The sequence below is a fragment of the Pseudophryne corroboree genome, unplaced genomic scaffold (genome assembly GCF_028390025.1).
Source record: "Pseudophryne corroboree isolate aPseCor3 unplaced genomic scaffold, aPseCor3.hap2 scaffold_2037, whole genome shotgun sequence".
Classification (NCBI taxonomy): Eukaryota; Metazoa; Chordata; class Amphibia; order Anura; family Myobatrachidae; genus Pseudophryne; species Pseudophryne corroboree.
Window position 1 is genome coordinate 44,066 of NW_026968678.1, and position 18,404 is coordinate 62,469.

An 18,404-nucleotide genomic window follows, 5' to 3' on the forward strand; every position below is an offset into this window, starting at 1 on the left:
CTCACAACCAGCGGTTGTTCTTGTCTCAGGAGAAAGCCCTGAAACTTCAGGATAAGATTCGTTGCTTCCTATCCGCAAGTGTCGATACATTCGGCAATGCAAGCACTAGGTCTCATGGTGTCGGCATTCGACATGGTGGAGTACGCTCAATTCCATTCTCGCTCTCTGCAGAGGCTGATTCTTGCCAAGTGGGACGCCTTCCTCACCGGATCAGATCTCAAATGATATCTCCTTGTCTCTGGAGGTCTGTATGTCACTGAGCTGGTGGCTTCAGGACCAACGATTGAGCAGGGGTCGTCCCTTCTGGATATCCAGCTGGGTCCTGCTGACGACTGATGCCAGTCTGAGAGGTTGGGAGCGTGGTGTTGGAGCAACACCCCCTTCAGGGTCGGTGGACCAAGGAGGAGTCTCTCCTCCCGATCAACATTCTGGAAATGCAGGCAGTGTCCAATGTACTGAACCTGGCCCAGTATTTGGTACAGAACAGGCCTGTTCAAGTACAGTCGGACAACGCCACCACGGTGGCCTACATAAATCATCAAGGCGGCACTTGAAGCCGCATGGCAATGAGGGATGTATCATGGATTCTTCAGTGGGCAGAACGCCATCTGCCGGCCATATCCGCAGTGTTCATTCCGGGAGTCCTCAACTGGGAAGCCAACTATCTCAGTCGTCGTGACGTACACGCCGTAGAGTGGAGCCTTCATTCGGTAGTATTTCAACTCATAGTGGACAAGTGGGACCTACCAGATGTAGACCTGATGGCGTCTCGACACAATCACAAGGTTCCGGTCTTCGGAGCAAGGCCGAGGGATCCTCAAGCAGCGTTCGTGGATGCTCTGGCAATTTCATGGAACTTTCGGCTGCCGTACATGTTCCCTCCGGTGTCACTCCTGCCCAGAGTAATATGGAAGTTCAAGCAAGAAGGAGGTGTTTGTACACGTGTGGTGAAAATGTCTGAGGTTGAATGCTCTTCCCAGGAAGAGCCTGTACTGGGAGCACAGATAACATTAGGGGTGGCCCCGTCGACACAGCCGACTCCTGACTGGGCTAATAATGTCTTGAATGCTTTAAATGTGAATATGGCTCTTATTAATAAGAGGTTGGATAAGGCTGAGGCTCAGACCCAAGCTTATAAGAAATCTGTGGATGATGTATTGTCTCAGGTTCAGGACTCTGCGGGGTCACGTAAGCGTACATTTGACCAGTTAGCTGATGCCAATACCGACACGGATACTGACTCCAGTGTCGATTATGCTGATTCTAGATTGGATCCAAAATTAGCTAAGAGCATTCAGTACATGATTGTTGCTGTTAAAGATATTTTACATATAAAAGACGACCCGACTGTTCCTGATACTAGGGTCTGTATGTATAAGGGGAAGAAAACTGAGGTAACGTTTCCCCCTTCTCATGAACTGAACGCTCTTTTTGAGAAGATATGGGACACTCCTGACAAGAAATTTCAGATTCCCAAAAGAATTCCAGTGGCATATCCTTTCCCCACTGCTGATCGGGAAAAATGGGAATCGGTCCCTGCGGTTGATAAGGCCCTGTCGCATTTATCAAAACAGGTGGCTTTATCGTCCTCTGGTACAACGACCCTTAAAGACCCTGCGGATCGTAAGCAGGAAGCTACTCTTAAATCCATCTATGCGACCACGGGTACACAACTCAGGCCGGTCATTGCTTCTGCGTGGGTCAGTAGTGCTATTGAGAAATGGGCAGATTCCTTGTTAACGGATATAGATACCCTAGACAGAAACAGCATAATGCTGACGCTGGGTTACATCAAGGACGCTGGGAGCAAAAGCCAATGCAATGGCGGTAGCTGCTAGGCGAGCATTGTGGATTCACCAGTGGAATGCGGATTCTGATTCCAAAAGAAATATGGAATCTTTGCCTTATAAAGGAGGTGCGTTGTTTGGGGACGACCTTACAGACCTCGTCTCTACAGCTACCGCAGGAAAATTGTCATTTTTACCTTATGTTCCCCCAAAACATAAGAAAATGCATTATTATCAAATGCAGTCCTTTCGGCCCAATAGATACCGAAGAGGAAGAGGCTCTGCCTTCCTTGCTGCTAGAGGCAGGGGAAGAGGTAAAAGAAACCCAGGCTTCTCTGCCTTCCAAGAACAGAAGTCCTCCACGGCTTCTGCCAAGTCCATCGCATGACGCTGGGGCTCCCCTGCGGGAGTCCTCGCCGGTTGGGGCACATCTCAAGCTCTTCAGCCAGGTCTGGGTTCGCTCGGGCCTGGAACCTTGGATTTAAAAAATTGTGTCACAAGGGTACAAACTAGAATTTTAAGACATTCCCCCTCGCCTATTTTTCAAATCAGCCTTGCCAGCTTCTCTGACTGGCAGAGAGGTAGTGTGCGACGCAATACAAAAATTGTGTCAGAACCAGGTCATTATCACAGTTCCCCCTGCGCAACAGGGCCAAGGCTTTTATTCCAGCTTATTCGTGGTTCCGAAGCCGGACGGCTCGGTCAGACCGATCCTCAACCTAAAAGACCTAAATTTCTTTCTGCAGAAATTCAAATTCAAGATGGAGTCTCTCAGAGCAGTGATCTCCAGTCTGGAGGAAGGGGACTTTATGGTCTCCTTAGACATAAAGGATGCCTACCTACATGTTCCCATTTATCCTCCTCATCAGGCCTTCCTGCGCTTTGCGGTTCAGGATTGTCATTACCAATTTCAGACGTTGCCGTTTGGGCTGTCCACGGCTCCGAGGATTTTCACCAAAGTGGTGGCGGAGATGATGATTCTTCTTTGCATGCAAGGTGTCATGATTATCACATACTTGGACGATCTCCTGATGAAAGCCAGATGCAGGGACAAGTTGTTAGAGAAAATTGCACTGTCCCTGAAGGTGTTGCAACAACATGGCTGGCTACTCAACCTGCCGAAATCTCCGTTGATCCCTACGACCCGCCTGTCGTTTCTGGGGATGAATCTGGACAGAGAGTTTTTCTTCCAGAAGAAAAAGCTTGGGAACTTCAGACTCTGGTAAAACAAATCTTAAAATCAACCAGTGTCGATCCATCAATGCACTCGCTTGCTGGGAAAGATGGTGGCGGCCTATGAGGCCATTCAGTTGCAGATTCCATGCCAAAGTATTCCAGAGGGACCTGTTGGACAAGTGGTCCGGTTCCCATCTACACATGCAACGGACGATAGTCCTGTCCTCAAAGACAAGGATATCACTCCTGTGGTGGCTGCACAGTTCTCACCTCCTCGAGGGATGCAGGTTCGGAATTCAGGATTGGATTCTAGTGACCATGGATGCAAGTCTCCGGGGTTGGGGTGCAGTCACACAGGGAAAACTTCCAAGGAAGATGGTCAAGTCAGGAGACTTGTCTCCACATAAACGTTCTGGAATTAAGGGCCATTTACAATGGCCTTCTACAAACGGAACGCCTTCTTCAAAGTCGACCCGTCCTCATCCAGTCGGACAATGTAACAGCAGCAGCTTACATCAACCGCCAGGGCGGAACAAAAAGCAGAGCAGCAATGGCAGAAGCCACAAGGATTCTCCGCTGGGCGGAGAAACATCTAAGCGCTCTGTCAGCTATCTTCATTCCAGGAGTGGACAACTGGGAAGCAGACTTCCTCAGCAGACACGATCTCCATCCAGGAGAGTGGAGACTTCATCCAGAAGTCTTCACAGAAGTGACAAGTCGCTGGGGTACTCCCGAAGTAGACATGATGGCGTCTCGTCTCAACAAGAAACTCCAAAATTATTGCGCCAGCTCTGGTGACACCGTGGGTGTTTCAGTCGGTATGTGTTCCCTCCACTTCCTCTCATTCCGAGAGTGTTAAAAATTATAAGAAGAAGAAAGGTTCAGACGATCCTCATTGTTCCAGATTGGCCAAGGAGGGCTTGGTATCCTGATCTTCAGGATTTACGCATAGGAAATCCCTGGACGCTTCCTCTACGAGAGGACCTGTTACAGCAGGGGCCATGTCAGTATCAAGATTTACCGCGGCTACGTTTGACGGCATGGCGGTTGAACGCCAGATTCTAACCCAGAAGGGTATTCCCAGTGAAGTCATTCCCACTCTTATTCAGGCTAGAAAGGGTGTTACGTCAAAACACTATCACCGTATTTGGAGGAAATATATTTCCTGGTGCGAGTCCAAGAAGGCTTATGCGGAAAAAATTTTACTTGGACGTTTTCTCCACTCTTTACAAGCTGGAGTGGATGCGGGCCTTAAATTAGGATCAATTAAAGTACAGATTTCTGCATTGTCAGTTTTCTTTCAGAAACAATTGACCTCACTTCCTGAGGTGCAAACGTTTGTAAAGGGGGTGTTACACATCCAACCTCTTTTTGTGCCTCCTGTGGCACCTTGGGACCTTAACATGGTGTTACAGTTCCTTCAATCTCATTGGTTTGAACCTTTACAAAAGGTGGATTTGAAATTCCTCACTTGGAAAGTGGTCATTTTATTGGCCTTGGCATCCACACGGCGGGTGTCTGAATTGGCGGCCTTGTCTCACAAGAGCCCTTATTTGATCTTCCATGAAGATAGAGCAGAGTTGAGAACTCGTCAACAGTTTCTGCCGAAGGTGGTTTCCTCTTTTCATATAAAGCAACCTATTGTGGTGCCAGTGGCTACTGACACTTTAGCGGAGTCAAAGTCTCTGGGTGTGGTCAGAGCTTTAAAAATCTATGTCGCCAGAACGGCTCAGATTAGGAAAACAGAGGCTCTAGTTGTCCTGTATGCTCCCAACAGGATTGGGTGTCCTGCTTCCAAGCAGACTATTGCACGCTAGATCTGTCATACGATTCAGCAGGCTCATTCAACGGCTGGATTGCCGTTGCCAAAATCGGTAAAGGCCCATTCCACTAGGAAGGTGGGCTCATCCTGAGCGGCTGCCCGAGGGGTCTCAGCATTACAGCTTTGGCCTTAGGATGATGCCCATACACACAAAGGAAGGGAGAGATCCCTGTAGCAGAGTGAGCCGCGTTGTTATAGGCAAACTCCGCCATGGACAGATGAGCAACCCAGTCAGTCTGACACTTGGAGACATAACACCTGAGGAACTGCTCCAAGGACTGGTTCACCCTTTCAGTCTGCCCATTAGACTGCGGATGGTAGCCTGACGACAAGCTGACAGAAATATGGAGATCGGAACAAAATGCCCTCCAGAATTGGCCCCAAACTGGGATCCGCGGTCAGAGACCACATCAAGTGGCAACTCGTGGAGGCGCACAACATGCAGCATAAATAATTCAGACAGGCGTCTGGCCGATGGCAGCCCAACCAGTGGAACGAAGTGCGCCATTTTCGAAAACCTGTCAACGACAACCCAGATGGCTGTCATCCCCGAGGATTTGGGCAAGTCCACCACAAAATCCATTGAAATGTGGGTCCATGGCTTAGATGGAATAGAGAGTGGATGTAATGGGCCAACAGGAACCCCTCTAGGAGTCTTATTTTGGGCACAGATGTCACATGCCCGAACCCACTGATCCACATTCTTAGCCACCGAGGGCCACCACACCGCCCTAGATAGCAACTCCCGAGTTCTGGCAATACCCGGGTGACCTGCCGACTTCTTGGCATGGAATTCCAGGAACACTCGCTGTCTTAACCTAGGAGGCACAAACAAAAGACCTACCGGAAGGTCTGGAGGAGCCTGCTCCTGTGCTCTAAGGACTAATGACAAGAGGTCCTGGGTAATGCACAATGGGCAATGGCTCCTCGGTGGTCTCCTGGATTGGAGAAAAACTCAGCGAGAGCGCACCAGCCTTGATGTTTTTTGACCCAGGGCGAAATGTTATCAAAAAATTAAAGCAAGCAAAAAACAAAGCCCATCGTGCCTGCCTGGCATTGAGACGCTTCGCTGACTCTAAATATGCCAAATTCTTATGGTCGGTGAGAATTGAGACCACAAACTTAGCCCCCTCAAGCCAGTGTCTCCACTCCTCGAGTGCATCCTTAATAGCCAACAATTCCTGGTTACCCACGTCATAATTCATCTCGGCAGGCGAAAATTTATGGGAAAAGTAAGCACAGGGATGAAGGCGATTATCAGACACTCCCATCTGAGAGAGCACTGCCCCAATACCCATCTCAGAGGCATCCACCTCCACCACAAAAGGACGCTCTGGATCTGGGTGTCGCAGCACCTTGGCCGAGACGACAAATGCCCTTTTGAGACGGGCAAAAGCCGCTTTGGCCTCACAAGACCAGTGAGCAACATCCGCCCCTTTCTTAGTGAGTGCCATCAAGGGCGCCACTATAGATGAAAATCCAGCGATAAATCGTCTATAAAAATTTGCAAAGCCCAGGAAACGCTGAAGCGCCTTCAAACTAGTGGGCTGCACCCAATCCAGGACTGCCTGTACCTTGGAACCCTCCATTTGGAAACCTTCTGGGGAGATAATATATCCTAGAAATGCGATTTGCTGAACTTCAAATTCGCACTTCTCCAGCTTTGCCCCAAGCCGGTGGTCTCTGAGTTTCTAGAGGACTAAGCGTACATGCTTCCGATGTTCCTCCAGGGAATGGGAGAAGATTAGGATGTCATCTAAGTATACAACTCAGAATCTACCCAAATATTCCCTGAGCACATCGTTCATGAAATCCTGGAAGTCTGCCGGGGCATTACAGAGCCCAAAAGGCATCACCAAATATTCCTAATGCCCTGAGTGGGTATTAAAGGCAGTCTTCCATTCACCCCCCTCTCTTATTCGGATTAGATTGTACGCACCGCGTAGGTCAATCCTAGAAAAAATGGTGGCAGTACGAAGCTGGTCAAACAAGACCGAAATGAGAGGCAGTGGGTATGAGTTTTTAATCGTGATACGGTTCAACGAATCGTCCTTTTTACCCACGAAGAAGAACCCCGACCCAACTGGAGACTGTGAAGGTCTGATAAATCCCTTAGCCAAGTTCTCCTGAATGTACTCTGCCATAGCCTGAGTCTCAGGACGTGACAGGGAGTACAACCTGCTCTTGGGAAGCTTAGCATTCGGCAACAAATCAATGGCACAGTCATAGGGGCGATGGGGAGGTAGTACCTCTGCAACTTTTTGGAGAACACGTCCGCAAAATCTGCATAACATCCTGGCAATCCTGGCAAACTTAGCTGCAAAAGCCTGACTGGAAGGCTCAAGCAACTCCTGAAACAATCCGTACCCCAACTAAGAATCTCCCCAGAGACCCAGTCAAATTGAGGATTGTGGGCCCTTAACCAGGGTAACCCAAACACCAATGGGGCAAAAGTACAGACAGTCACATAAAAGGACAATTCTTCAGAGTGTGTGGCTCCAATAAACAAAGAAATCTGGCTAGTGCAAGAGGTAATTTTACCCTGGGATAATGGTTCCCCGTTTAACCCACAGATCTCAATTTCCGATGCCAGGGGTACTAAGGGAACAGTGTTTCAGGGCGAATTGGCGGTCCATAAAAACCCTGTCGGCCCCACTGTCCACAAAGGCCTCAGTCTTGACAGTTTGACCGAGGATCTACAAGGTCACCGGAATGATAAAAGTCTTCTTGGGAAATTCTGACTTCTGGCCTGACAGGATATTTCCCATTACCCTCAGGCCCTGAAGTTTTCCGGCTTTTCTGGGCATGATACTACCACATGACCTTTATTCCCACAGTACAAACACAACCCCTGCTGTCTTCTCACGCGAGGAGAGGCGAGTAGCCCCAATCTGTATAGGCTCCTCGGAAAATCCTCAGAGTCTGAGGTTCCCTTGGGAAAGAAGGAAACCTCAGTCTCCCTTTCAAGCCTACGCTCTCTCAGCCGTCTATCCACCCGGATGGATAACTGCATGAGCTGATCCAAGCTATAGGGCAAGGGATATTGTACCAGTTGGTCTTTTATCTGGTTAGAAAGACCTCTTCGGTACTGGTGTCTCAGGGCTGGGTCATTCCACTGGGTATCATGGGCCAACCTCCGAAACACCGTACAGTAAACCTCAACTGGCCTTTGCCCTTGCTTAAGGATCGAAATCTGAGCCTCGGCTGAGGCCGTCTTGTCAGGGTCATCATACAACATGCCCAGTGCCGTAAAAAAAGCATCAACACTTTTAAGCGACGGACAGTCAGGCTGCAACCCATATGCCCAGACCTGTGGGTCTCCTTGTAGCAAGAAAATCATATGCCCACCCGCTGAATCTCCGACCCAGAAGACTGAGGCCTAAGCTGGAAATATAGCTTGCAGCTCTCCATGAAACAAAAGAACTGCGAGCGATCTCCAGAAAAACGATCTGGGAGATTTACTTTCGGCTCCTTAAGCCCTGAATGTGCTGCTGCTGCGGGAGCTCCACCAGCGGCCTGGGAGGTGTGCATTTTAATGGACAAATCATTAAATTGTCTAGTCAAGACCTGCACCTGATCAACCACCTGTTGCAAAGTATTTTGAGGGGTATGCTCCATATTCCCACAAAATTTCAACAGGAGTATTTGGGCTGCTGAATATGTTATGCACACCAGTGCCTGCAGGAATGTACTGGTGTCTGAACTGTTATGCACACCAGTGCCTGCAGGAATGTACTGGTGTCTTAACGGAGAGGGATGCAAAACAAATGAACTCACAGACAGACGGGGGAATATGACATTACGTACACAGAAGGTGATAGGGTAACAAAATAAACACAAAGTGAACAGAGAAGCCCAGAGGCTAAGAAACTGGGTGTCTCCCTAGTATTAGAAATGCTCAGATGGAATGAAGCGAGATGTTGTGTTTTAATACGTAGAGAACCCGAAATGCTGTTGCTAAGGGCAACAGCAAAACCCTAAAGGGTTACCAACGGGTGTGGCAGTAAACTCCTTGGTCAGAGATGGAATAATAGACACAAGGAGAGTCTCCACAATCCTAGTCCTCACTTGTAGTGCACTGGTTCAGTTTACTGCCACTAAGCTGACACCTGAACACCTTGCACAGTGAGAAAGGATTTTGGCAGGCAAGTCTGAGAATACAGCCGCAAACTTGCTAAGTTCACAGAGTAGCAAAAGAACCCCAGCAAGTTAAACGACTGACTCCAGTCTTACTGCTAGGTCTGGATTGAAAGAGTGTAGTACCAAATCCCAAGGCCTATTTGCAGTAAGCAACAAACAAATACAAAGTTACACAGTACTGGCTAACTTTCAGAAACTGACTAACCAACAAAGATTCAGCAGCATCTGCTTAACCTGAGAAGAGGGTTTATAAAGCAGGTGCTGTCCACACCCCACTCAAACCTCGCAGACTGTGAGCACAAACACCAGCACCGAATCCCCTGCCGTGCACAGAGCCTGTAACCACTGCACAGCAAAAGACCCGAACCGGAGTATCAGCTGCGCTCAGGTTACTCCGCTAGCACTTGCCTCCCGGTTGCCATGACGATGTGGCAGCACAGGACAGGAGACCCTAACATTGGGTAGACGGATCCCTCTGTCTCTAATGTCCTTTTATCCATTGGATTCCTATAAACCTTTTAATCGCAGATGGACACTTATTATGAATTAAGCGAAAATGGTCGGATAGGGCGTGTATTGTCAGCCCGTTCCTAATATTTCTTACATGTTCACTTATCCGGACCTTCAAGGGTCTCGAGGTCCTCCCTATGTAAAAGAGGCCGCACGTGCATTCTACAGCATACACCACATTCTTGGTGTTACAAGTAATGAATTCCCTCACGGTGATCTTTTTTTTCCATTTATTGTCAATACACTAATCTTGCTGCTGCCGTCACCCCTTATGGTTCGGCATCCCATGCACGTGCCGCAGCGGAAAAACCCTTTTGATTTAATAGTAGGAAGAGATTTCACTGGGGGTATTGCGCCCCTTACCAAGGCACTACTGATGTTAGGTGCCTGCCTGTATATACACTTAGTTTTTTTGGGAAGTTATCTGGTTTGTTTGTTTGTTTGTTTGTTCTGGTTACACACATCTAGTTGTGTTCTAGTTATGTTCAGCCTGTTGCTGACATTGTTGGTGCTGTTGGCTTGTGTTCTATGGAATGCCACGTTGTACGGCATGGTTGTGGTGTGAGCTGGTATGTATCTCACCTTAAAAATAAATCATAAATCCTTTCCTCAAAATGTCCGTCTCCCTGGGCACAGTTCCTATAACTGAGGTCTGGAGGAGGGGCATAGAGGGAGGAGCCAGTTCACGCCCTTATTAAAGTCTTAAAGTGCCCATGTCTCCTGCGGATCCTGTCTATACCCCATGGTTCTATTGATGACCCCAGCATCCTCTACGGACTCAGAGAAAAGGATTTACCGGTAGGTATTAAAATCCTATTATTTATTAGTGCGCATCCATGTCGCCTCTAGTAATCCCACACGAGCGTCCATGTCTCCTCCAGTAATCCCACATGAGCGTCCATGTCACCTCTAGTAATCCCACACGAGCGTCCATGTCTCCTCCAGTAATCCCACATGAGCGTCCGTGTCACATCTAGTAATCGCACATGAGCGTCCGTGTCACCTCTAGTAATCCCACAAGAGCGTCCGTGTCACCTCTAGTAATACCAAATGAGCGTCCATGTCACCTCTAGTAATCCCACAAGAGCGTCCGTGTCACCTCTAGTAATACCAAATGAGCGTCCATGTCACCTCTAGTAATCCCACATGAGCGTCCGTGTCACCTCTAGTAATCCCACATGAGCGTCCATGTAACCTCTAGTAATCCCACATAAGCGTCCATGTCACCTCTAGTAATCCCACATGAGCGTCCATGTCACCTCTAGTAATCAAACATGAGCGCCCATGTCACCTCTAGTAATCCCACATGAGCGTCCGTGTCACCTCTAGTAATCCCACATGAGCGTCCATGTAACCTCTAGTAATCCCACATAAGCGTCCATGTCACCTCTAGTAATCCCACATGAGCGTCCATGTCACCTCTAGTAATCAAACATGAGCGCCCATGTCGCCTCTAGTAATTCCACATGAGCGTCCATGTCGCCTCTAGTAATCCCACATGAGCGTCCATGTCACCTCTAGTAATCCCACATGAGCGTCCGTGTCACCTCTAGTAATCAAACATGAGCGTCCATGTCACCTCTAGTAATCCCACATGAGCGTCCATGTTACCTCTAGTAATCAAACATGAGCGTCCATGTCACCTCTAGTAATCCCACATGAGCGTCCATGTCACCTCTAGTAATCCCACATGAGCTTCCATGTTACCTCTAGTAATCCCACATGAGCGTCCATGTTACCTCTAGTAATCCCACATGAGCGCCCACATCACCTCTAGTAATCCCACATGAGCGTCCATGTTACCTCTAGTAATCCCACATGAGCGCCCATGTCTCCTCTAGTAATCCCACATGAGCGTCCATGTCGCCTCTAGTAATCCCACATGAGCGTCCATGTCACCTCTAGTAATCCCACATGAGCGTCCATGTCACCTCTAGTAATCCCACATGAGCGTCCATGTCACCTCTAGTAATCCCACATGAGCGTCCATGTCACCTCTAGTAATCCCACATGAGTGTCCATGTCACCTCTAGTAATCCCACACGAGCGTCCATGTCACCTCCAGTAATCCCACATGAGCGTCCATGTCACCTCTAGTAATCCCACACGAGCGTCCATGTCTCCTCCAGTAATCCCACATGAGCGTCCGTGTCACCTCTAGTAATCCCACATGAGCGCCCGTGTCACCTCTAGTAATCCCACAAGAGCGTCCGTGTCACCTCTAGTAATACCAAATGAGCGTCCATGTCACCTCTAGTAATCCCACATGAGCGTCCGTGTCACCTCTAGTAATCCCACATGAGCGCCCGTGTCACCTCTAGTAATCCCACATGAGCGTCCATGTAACCTCTAGTAATCCCACATAAGCGTCCATGTCACCTCTAGTAATCCCACATGAGCGTCCATGTCACCTCTAGTAATCAAACATGAGCGCCCATGTCGCCTCTAGTAATCCCACATGAGCGTCCATGACGCCTCTAGTAATCCCACATGAGCGTCCATGTCACCTCTAGTAATCCCACATGAGCGTCCGTGTCACCTCTAGTAATCAAACATGAGCGTCCGTGTCACCTCTAGTAATCCCACATGAGCGTCCATGTTACCTCTAGTAATCAAACATGAGCGTCCATGTCACCTCTAGTAATCCCACATGAGCGTCCATGTCACCTCTAGTAATCCCACATGAGCGTCCATGTCACCTCTAGTAATCAAACATGAGCACCCATGTCGCCTCTAGTAATCCCACATGAGCGTCCATGGCGCCTCTAGAAATCCCACATGAGCGTCCATGTCACCTCTAGTAATCCCACATGAGCGTCCGTGTCACCTCTAGTAATCCCACATGAGCGTCCATGTTACCTCTAGTAATCAAACATGAGCGTCCATGTCACCTCTAGTAATCCCACATGAGCGTCCAGGTCACCTCTAGTAATCCCACATGAGCGTCCATGTTACCTCTAGTAATCCCACATGAGCGTCCATGTTACCTCTAGTAATCCCACATGAGCGCCCACATCACCTCTAGTAATCCCACATGAGCGTCCATGTTACCTCTAGTAATCCCACATGAGCGCCCATGTCTCCTCTAGTAATCCCACATGAGCGTCCATGTCGCCTCTAGTAATCCCACATGAGCGTCCATGTCACCTCTAGTAATCCCACATGAGCGTCCATGTCACCTCTAGTAATCCCACATGAGCGTCCATGTCACCTCTAGTAATCCCACATGAGCGTCCATGTCACCTCTAGTAATCCCACATGAGTGTCCATGTCACCTCTAGTAATCCCACACGAGCGTCCATGTCACCTCCAGTAATCCCACATGAGCGTCCATGTCACCTCTAGTAATCCCACACGAGCGTCCATGTCTCCTCCAGTAATCCCACATGAGCGTCTGTGTCACATCTAGTAATCGCACATGAGCGTCCATGTTACCTCTAGTAATCCCACACGAGCGTCCATGTCTCCTCCAGTAATCCCACATGAGCGTCCGTGTCACCTCTAGTAATCCCACATGAGCGCCCGTGTCACCTCTAGTAATCCCACAAGAGCGTCCGTGTCACCTCTAGTAATACCAAATGAGCGTCCATGTCACCTCTAGTAATCCCACATGAGCGTCCGTGTCACCTCTAGTAATCCCACATGAGCGCCCGTGTCACCTCTAGTAATCCCACATGAGCGTCCATGTAACCTCTAGTAATCCCACATAAGCGTCCATGTCACCTCTAGTAATCCCACATGAGCGTCCATGTCACCTCTAGTAATCAAACATGAGCGCCCATGTCGCCTCTAGTAATCCCACATGAGCGTCCATGACGCCTCTAGTAATCCCACATGAGCGTCCATGTCACCTCTAGTAATCCCACATGAGCGTCCGTGTCACCTCTAGTAATCAAACATGAGCGTCCGTGTCACCTCTAGTAATCCCACATGAGCGTCCATGTTACCTCTAGTAATCAAACATGAGCGTCCATGTCACCTCTAGTAATCCCACATGAGCGTCCATGTCACCTCTAGTAATCCCACATGAGCGTCCATGTCACCTCTAGTAATCAAACATGAGCACCCATGTCGCCTCTAGTAATCCCACATGAGCGTCCATGGCGCCTCTAGAAATCCCACATGAGCGTCCATGTCACCTCTAGTAATCCCACATGAGCGTCCGTGTCACCTCTAGTAATCCCACATGAGCGTCCATGTTACCTCTAGTAATCAAACATGAGCGTCCATGTCACCTCTAGTAATCCCACATGAGCGTCCAGGTCACCTCTAGTAATCCCACATGAGCGTCCATGTTACCTCTAGTAATCCCACATGAGCGTCCATGTTACCTCTAGTAATCCCACATGAGCGCCCATGTCTCCTCTAGTAATCCCACATGAGCATCCATGTCACCTCTAGTAATCCCACACGAGCGTCCATGTCTCCTCCAGTAATCCCACATGAGCGTCCGTGTCACATCTAGTAATCGCACATGAGCGCCCGTGTCACCTCTAGTAATCCCACAAGAGCGTCCGTGTCACCTCTAGTAATACTAAATGAGCGTCCATGTCACCTCTAGTAATCCCACATGAGCGTCCATGTCACCTCTAGTAATCCCACATGAGCGTCCGTGTCACCTCTAGTAATCCCACATGAGCGTCCATGTAACCTCTAGTAATCCCACATGAGCGTCCATGTCACCTCTAGTAATCCCACATGAGCGTCCATGTCACCTCTAGTAATCAAACATGAGCGCCCATGTCGCCTCTAGTAATCCCACATGAGCGTCCATGTCGCCTCTAGTAATCCCACATGAGCGTCCATGTCACCTCTAGTAATCCCACATCAGCGTCCGTGTCACCTCTAGTAATCAAACATGAGCGTCCATGTCACCTCTAGTAATCCCACATGAGCGTCCATGTTACCTCTAGTAATCAAACATGAGCGTCCATGTCACCTCTAGTAATCCCACATGAGCGTCCATGTCACCTCTAGTAATCCCACATGAGCGTCCATGTCACCTCTAGTAATCCCACATGAGCGTCCATGTCACCTCTAGTAATCCCACATGAGCGTCCATGTCACCTCTAGTAATCCCACATGAGCGTCCATGTCACCTCTAGTAATCCCACATGAGCGTCCATGTCACCTCTAGTAATCCCACATGAGCGTCCATGTCACCTCTAGTAATCCCACATGAGCGCCCATGTCACCTCTAGTAATCCCACATGAGCGTCCATGTCACCTCTAGTAATCCCACATGAGTGTCCATGTCACCTCTAGTAATCAAACATGAGCGCCCATGTCACCTCTAGTAATCCCACATGAGCGCCCATGTCACCTCTAGTAATCCCACGTGAGGATTCAGTGTTGATCAAGCTCCAGTCTAAGCATCCTATCTTTTTTTTGTTTTTTTTAATAAACATAAAAGCAATGATTACAGGTAAAACATGTCAGTTATAGAATTATATATTGTATCCTGTAACACCCTGTGTCTTGTCGACTCATTTTATATTTATTAATGTATTTTATTTCCAGCAGATGGACACACAAGCAGGAATATCTCAGAAGGACATCTAATGTTATCCCCGGATTGTGACATAAAAGATGACAGTAGACAGGATTCTCCAGGAACTAATCTCATTATCCCAATTATACATCCAGCTCTATCAGCTGGTCCCTCTGATCCTGGGAAATGTTCTCCTGATCACTCTGATATTGGTGCATCTGTTAGAGCTCTGAGAGTAGATACAGTGTTTCCCTGTTCTATAGATGCCAAATGTTTTACACAGAACACAAACCTTATTACTCATCAGCCAGCTAAGGCAGGTGACAGGCCATTTTCTTGCTCTGAATGTGGGAAATGTTTTACATATAAATCAAATCTTGTTACACATCAGAGAAGTCACACAGGTGAGAAGCCATTTCCATGTTCTGTGTGTGGGAAATGTTTTACACACAAATCAGCTCTTGTTGTACATAAGAGAATTCACACAGGTGAGAAGCCATATTCCTGTTCTGAGTGTGGGAAATGTTTCTCACAGACATCAGCTCTTGTTACACATCAGAGAAGTCACACAGGTGAGAAGCCATTTTCCTGCTCTGAGTGTGGGAAATGTTTTGCAAAGAGATCACATTTTGTTACTCATCAGCATGCTCACACAGGTGAGAGGCCATTTTCCTGTTCTGAGTGTGGGAAATGTTTCGCACATAAATCAGCTCTTGTTACACATCAGAGAAGTCACACAGGTGAGAGGCCATTTTCCTGTTCTGAGTGTGGGAAATGTTTCGCACATAAATCAGTTCTTGTTACACATCAGAGAAGTCACACAGGTGTGAAGCCATTTTCCTGCTCTGAGTGTGGGAAATATTTTGCACAGAGATCACATTTTGTTACTCATCAGCATGCTCACACAGGTGAGAGGCCATTTTCCTGTTCTGAGTGTGAGAAATGTTTCGCATATAAATCAGCTCTTGTTAGACATCAGAGAAGTCACATAGGTGAGAAGCCATTTCCATGTTCTGAGTGTGGGAAATGTTTTTCATCGAAATCACATCTTGTTACACATCAGAGAAGTCACACACGTGAGAAGCCGTATTCCTGTTCTGTGTGTGGGAAATGTTTCTCACAGACATCAGCTCTTGTTACACATCAGAGAAGTCACACAGGTGAGAAGCCATATTCCTGCTCTGAGTGTGGGAAATGTTTTGCACAGAGATCACATTTTGTTACTCATCAGCATGCTCACACAGGTGAGAGGCCATTTTCCTGTTCTGAGTGTGGGAAATATTTCGCACATAAATCCGCTCTTGTTACACATCAGAGAAGTCACACAGGTGAGAAGCCATATTCCTGTTCTGAGTGTGGGAAATGTTTCTCACATAAATCAGCTCTTGTTACACATCAGAGAAGTCACACAGGTGAGAAGCCATATTCCTGTTCTGAGTGTGGGAAATGTTTCTCACAGACATCAGCTCTTGTTACACATCAGAGAAGTCACACAGGTGAGAAGCCATTTTCCTGCTCTGAGTGTGGGAAATGTTTTGCACAGAGATCACATTTTGTTACTCATCAGCATGCTCACACAGGTGAGAGGCCATTTTCCTGTTCTGAGTGTGAGAAATGTTTCGCATATAAATCAGCTCTTGTTACACATCAGAGAAGTCACACAGGTGAGAAGCCATTTCCATGTTCTGAGTGTGGGAAATGTTTTTCATCAAAATCACATCTTGTTACACATCAGAGGAGTCACACAGGTGAGAAGCCATTTTCATGCCGTGAGAGAAATAAATCCGCTCTTGTTGAACATATTAGACATTACCCAAGTACGGAACTATTTAAATCTTCTGTAGTATAATTATCACTGTCATGCAATGTTCCTCAAGGGTCAATCCTATCTCCTAAGCTTTATAAAATATAAATGCTACCACTGGGTGATATAATCAGACGTCATAGCCTGGTCTACCACTGCTATGCTGATTACCTGCTTTTTGCTCCATGTACTGAGAACCTAATACCAATCCTAAATGGTTGTCTAGCTGAGCGCCAGGGGTGGATGATGCCAGTTGGCTGTGATTCAGTCTTTGTGAAACATAATAGAAGCTCCCCAACAAAGGACAAGACTACAGCTTTACCAACCATCTGGATTTATGCTTTGGTGTTCAGAATTGCAAAATACTGAACATGTGCTGAATCTTTGTGTTGTCCTGGTATGTGGCTGACACAGACATCAGGTATCCGCCACATACAAATACTCATTCTTCCATCTGTGGACCATAGCCAGAATCAAGCTCTTGATTCCCTCAGAAGTTCATAGACTACTGCAATGCCATCTACCTGGGTCACCCAGCAAAAGAATTACAGAGCTTGCAGCTAGTACAGAATGCAGCAGCCAAGCTGTTACCTAACCCGTTCCTGCCGCATAACACCCATTCTCTACTCCCTTCACCGGCTGCCTGTAAGATGACAAATCTATTTCATAATTGGCTAACTGACCTTCCCAGCCCAACATTACATGGTCCAAGGTACTAGAAGCAGCTTCTGCCTCCTTACTGCCCTGCTTGCTTGCTTCTACAGATGAAGGACTGTTACCAGCAGTACCAAGAATCTCCTGTCATTCATTTAAGGGTTGAATGTTTAGTTTTGCAGCCCTGACCATGGAACTCACTGCCTTGCACAGTCCAAGAGGCCTCCACTCTAGAGACCTTCACAAGCAGACTGGTGACTGTTACTCACGCTTTTCATTAATGTACCTCTATTTACTTCCTAAATAATACATCCCAAATGCTTAGGTCTTTTTTCTGCTGTTTATTTTGTATCTTGTGCTTTGTGTAAATGTGAATGTCTAATACCAGTTTCCACAATCTGTATTGCTGCACGACAATATGGTGACCATTGGAATGTGTTTTCACTTCTTCTAGTTTGCCTAACTTGTTGCTGACACTCATCTTGATAAGGAGTGTTGAGTGTTTTCTGATACAAGATCCTATCCATATATACCCTGTACATTACCATGTGCATTAGAGTCACCCAGGTTCCATCTGCAGTGGTTTGTTGTATGTTACATCTATATGGTGCGGATACTCCCCTGTATGATTTCATAATAAAAGCTTTTGTTTGCATCTAATTATTACATTAAAGCTTTTATTTTTTTATCTGTTTTATATTCCCGTCAGAGTAATTACACCATAATGTCTAATCTCGGAGTGGACCCCAGAAGATGTAAAGAAACCGTGTAAGTGTTCCATCATTCTGTTTCGTGTAAGCATACAGGTAAGTGATGGCACGGTAGTCACTGTCCGTCACATTCAGGTGGTATAATGGAAGTGTACAGAAATTTGTTCTCTGTTAGTCTGAGGCGGGGTGTGCTGCTGGTAATGAGGGGTGTCCCACCCCCCCTTAAATGGTAAGTATACAGATGTGGATAAATCCACAGGAACCAGAGCTCATACCCTATTTGTAGTGGTGAATGATACGGTTATAAAGT

At 47.4% G+C, this 18,404-nt stretch overlaps 1 protein-coding gene across 1 annotated transcript in view; it reads left to right on the plus strand.

Moving 5' to 3' along the window:
- Nucleotides 1-18,044, plus strand: part of LOC135005524 (zinc finger protein 260-like) — a 59,410-nt gene extending 41,366 nt beyond the window's left edge. The window contains exon 2 of the mRNA XM_063951941.1: nucleotides 14,959-18,044. Within this exon, the coding sequence (XP_063808011.1) occupies nucleotides 14,959-16,775 (1,817 nt within the window). The 3' untranslated portion in view covers nucleotides 16,776-18,044. The remainder of the gene's footprint in view (nucleotides 1-14,958) is intronic.
- The last annotated feature ends 360 nt before the right edge of the window (nucleotides 18,045-18,404 follow it).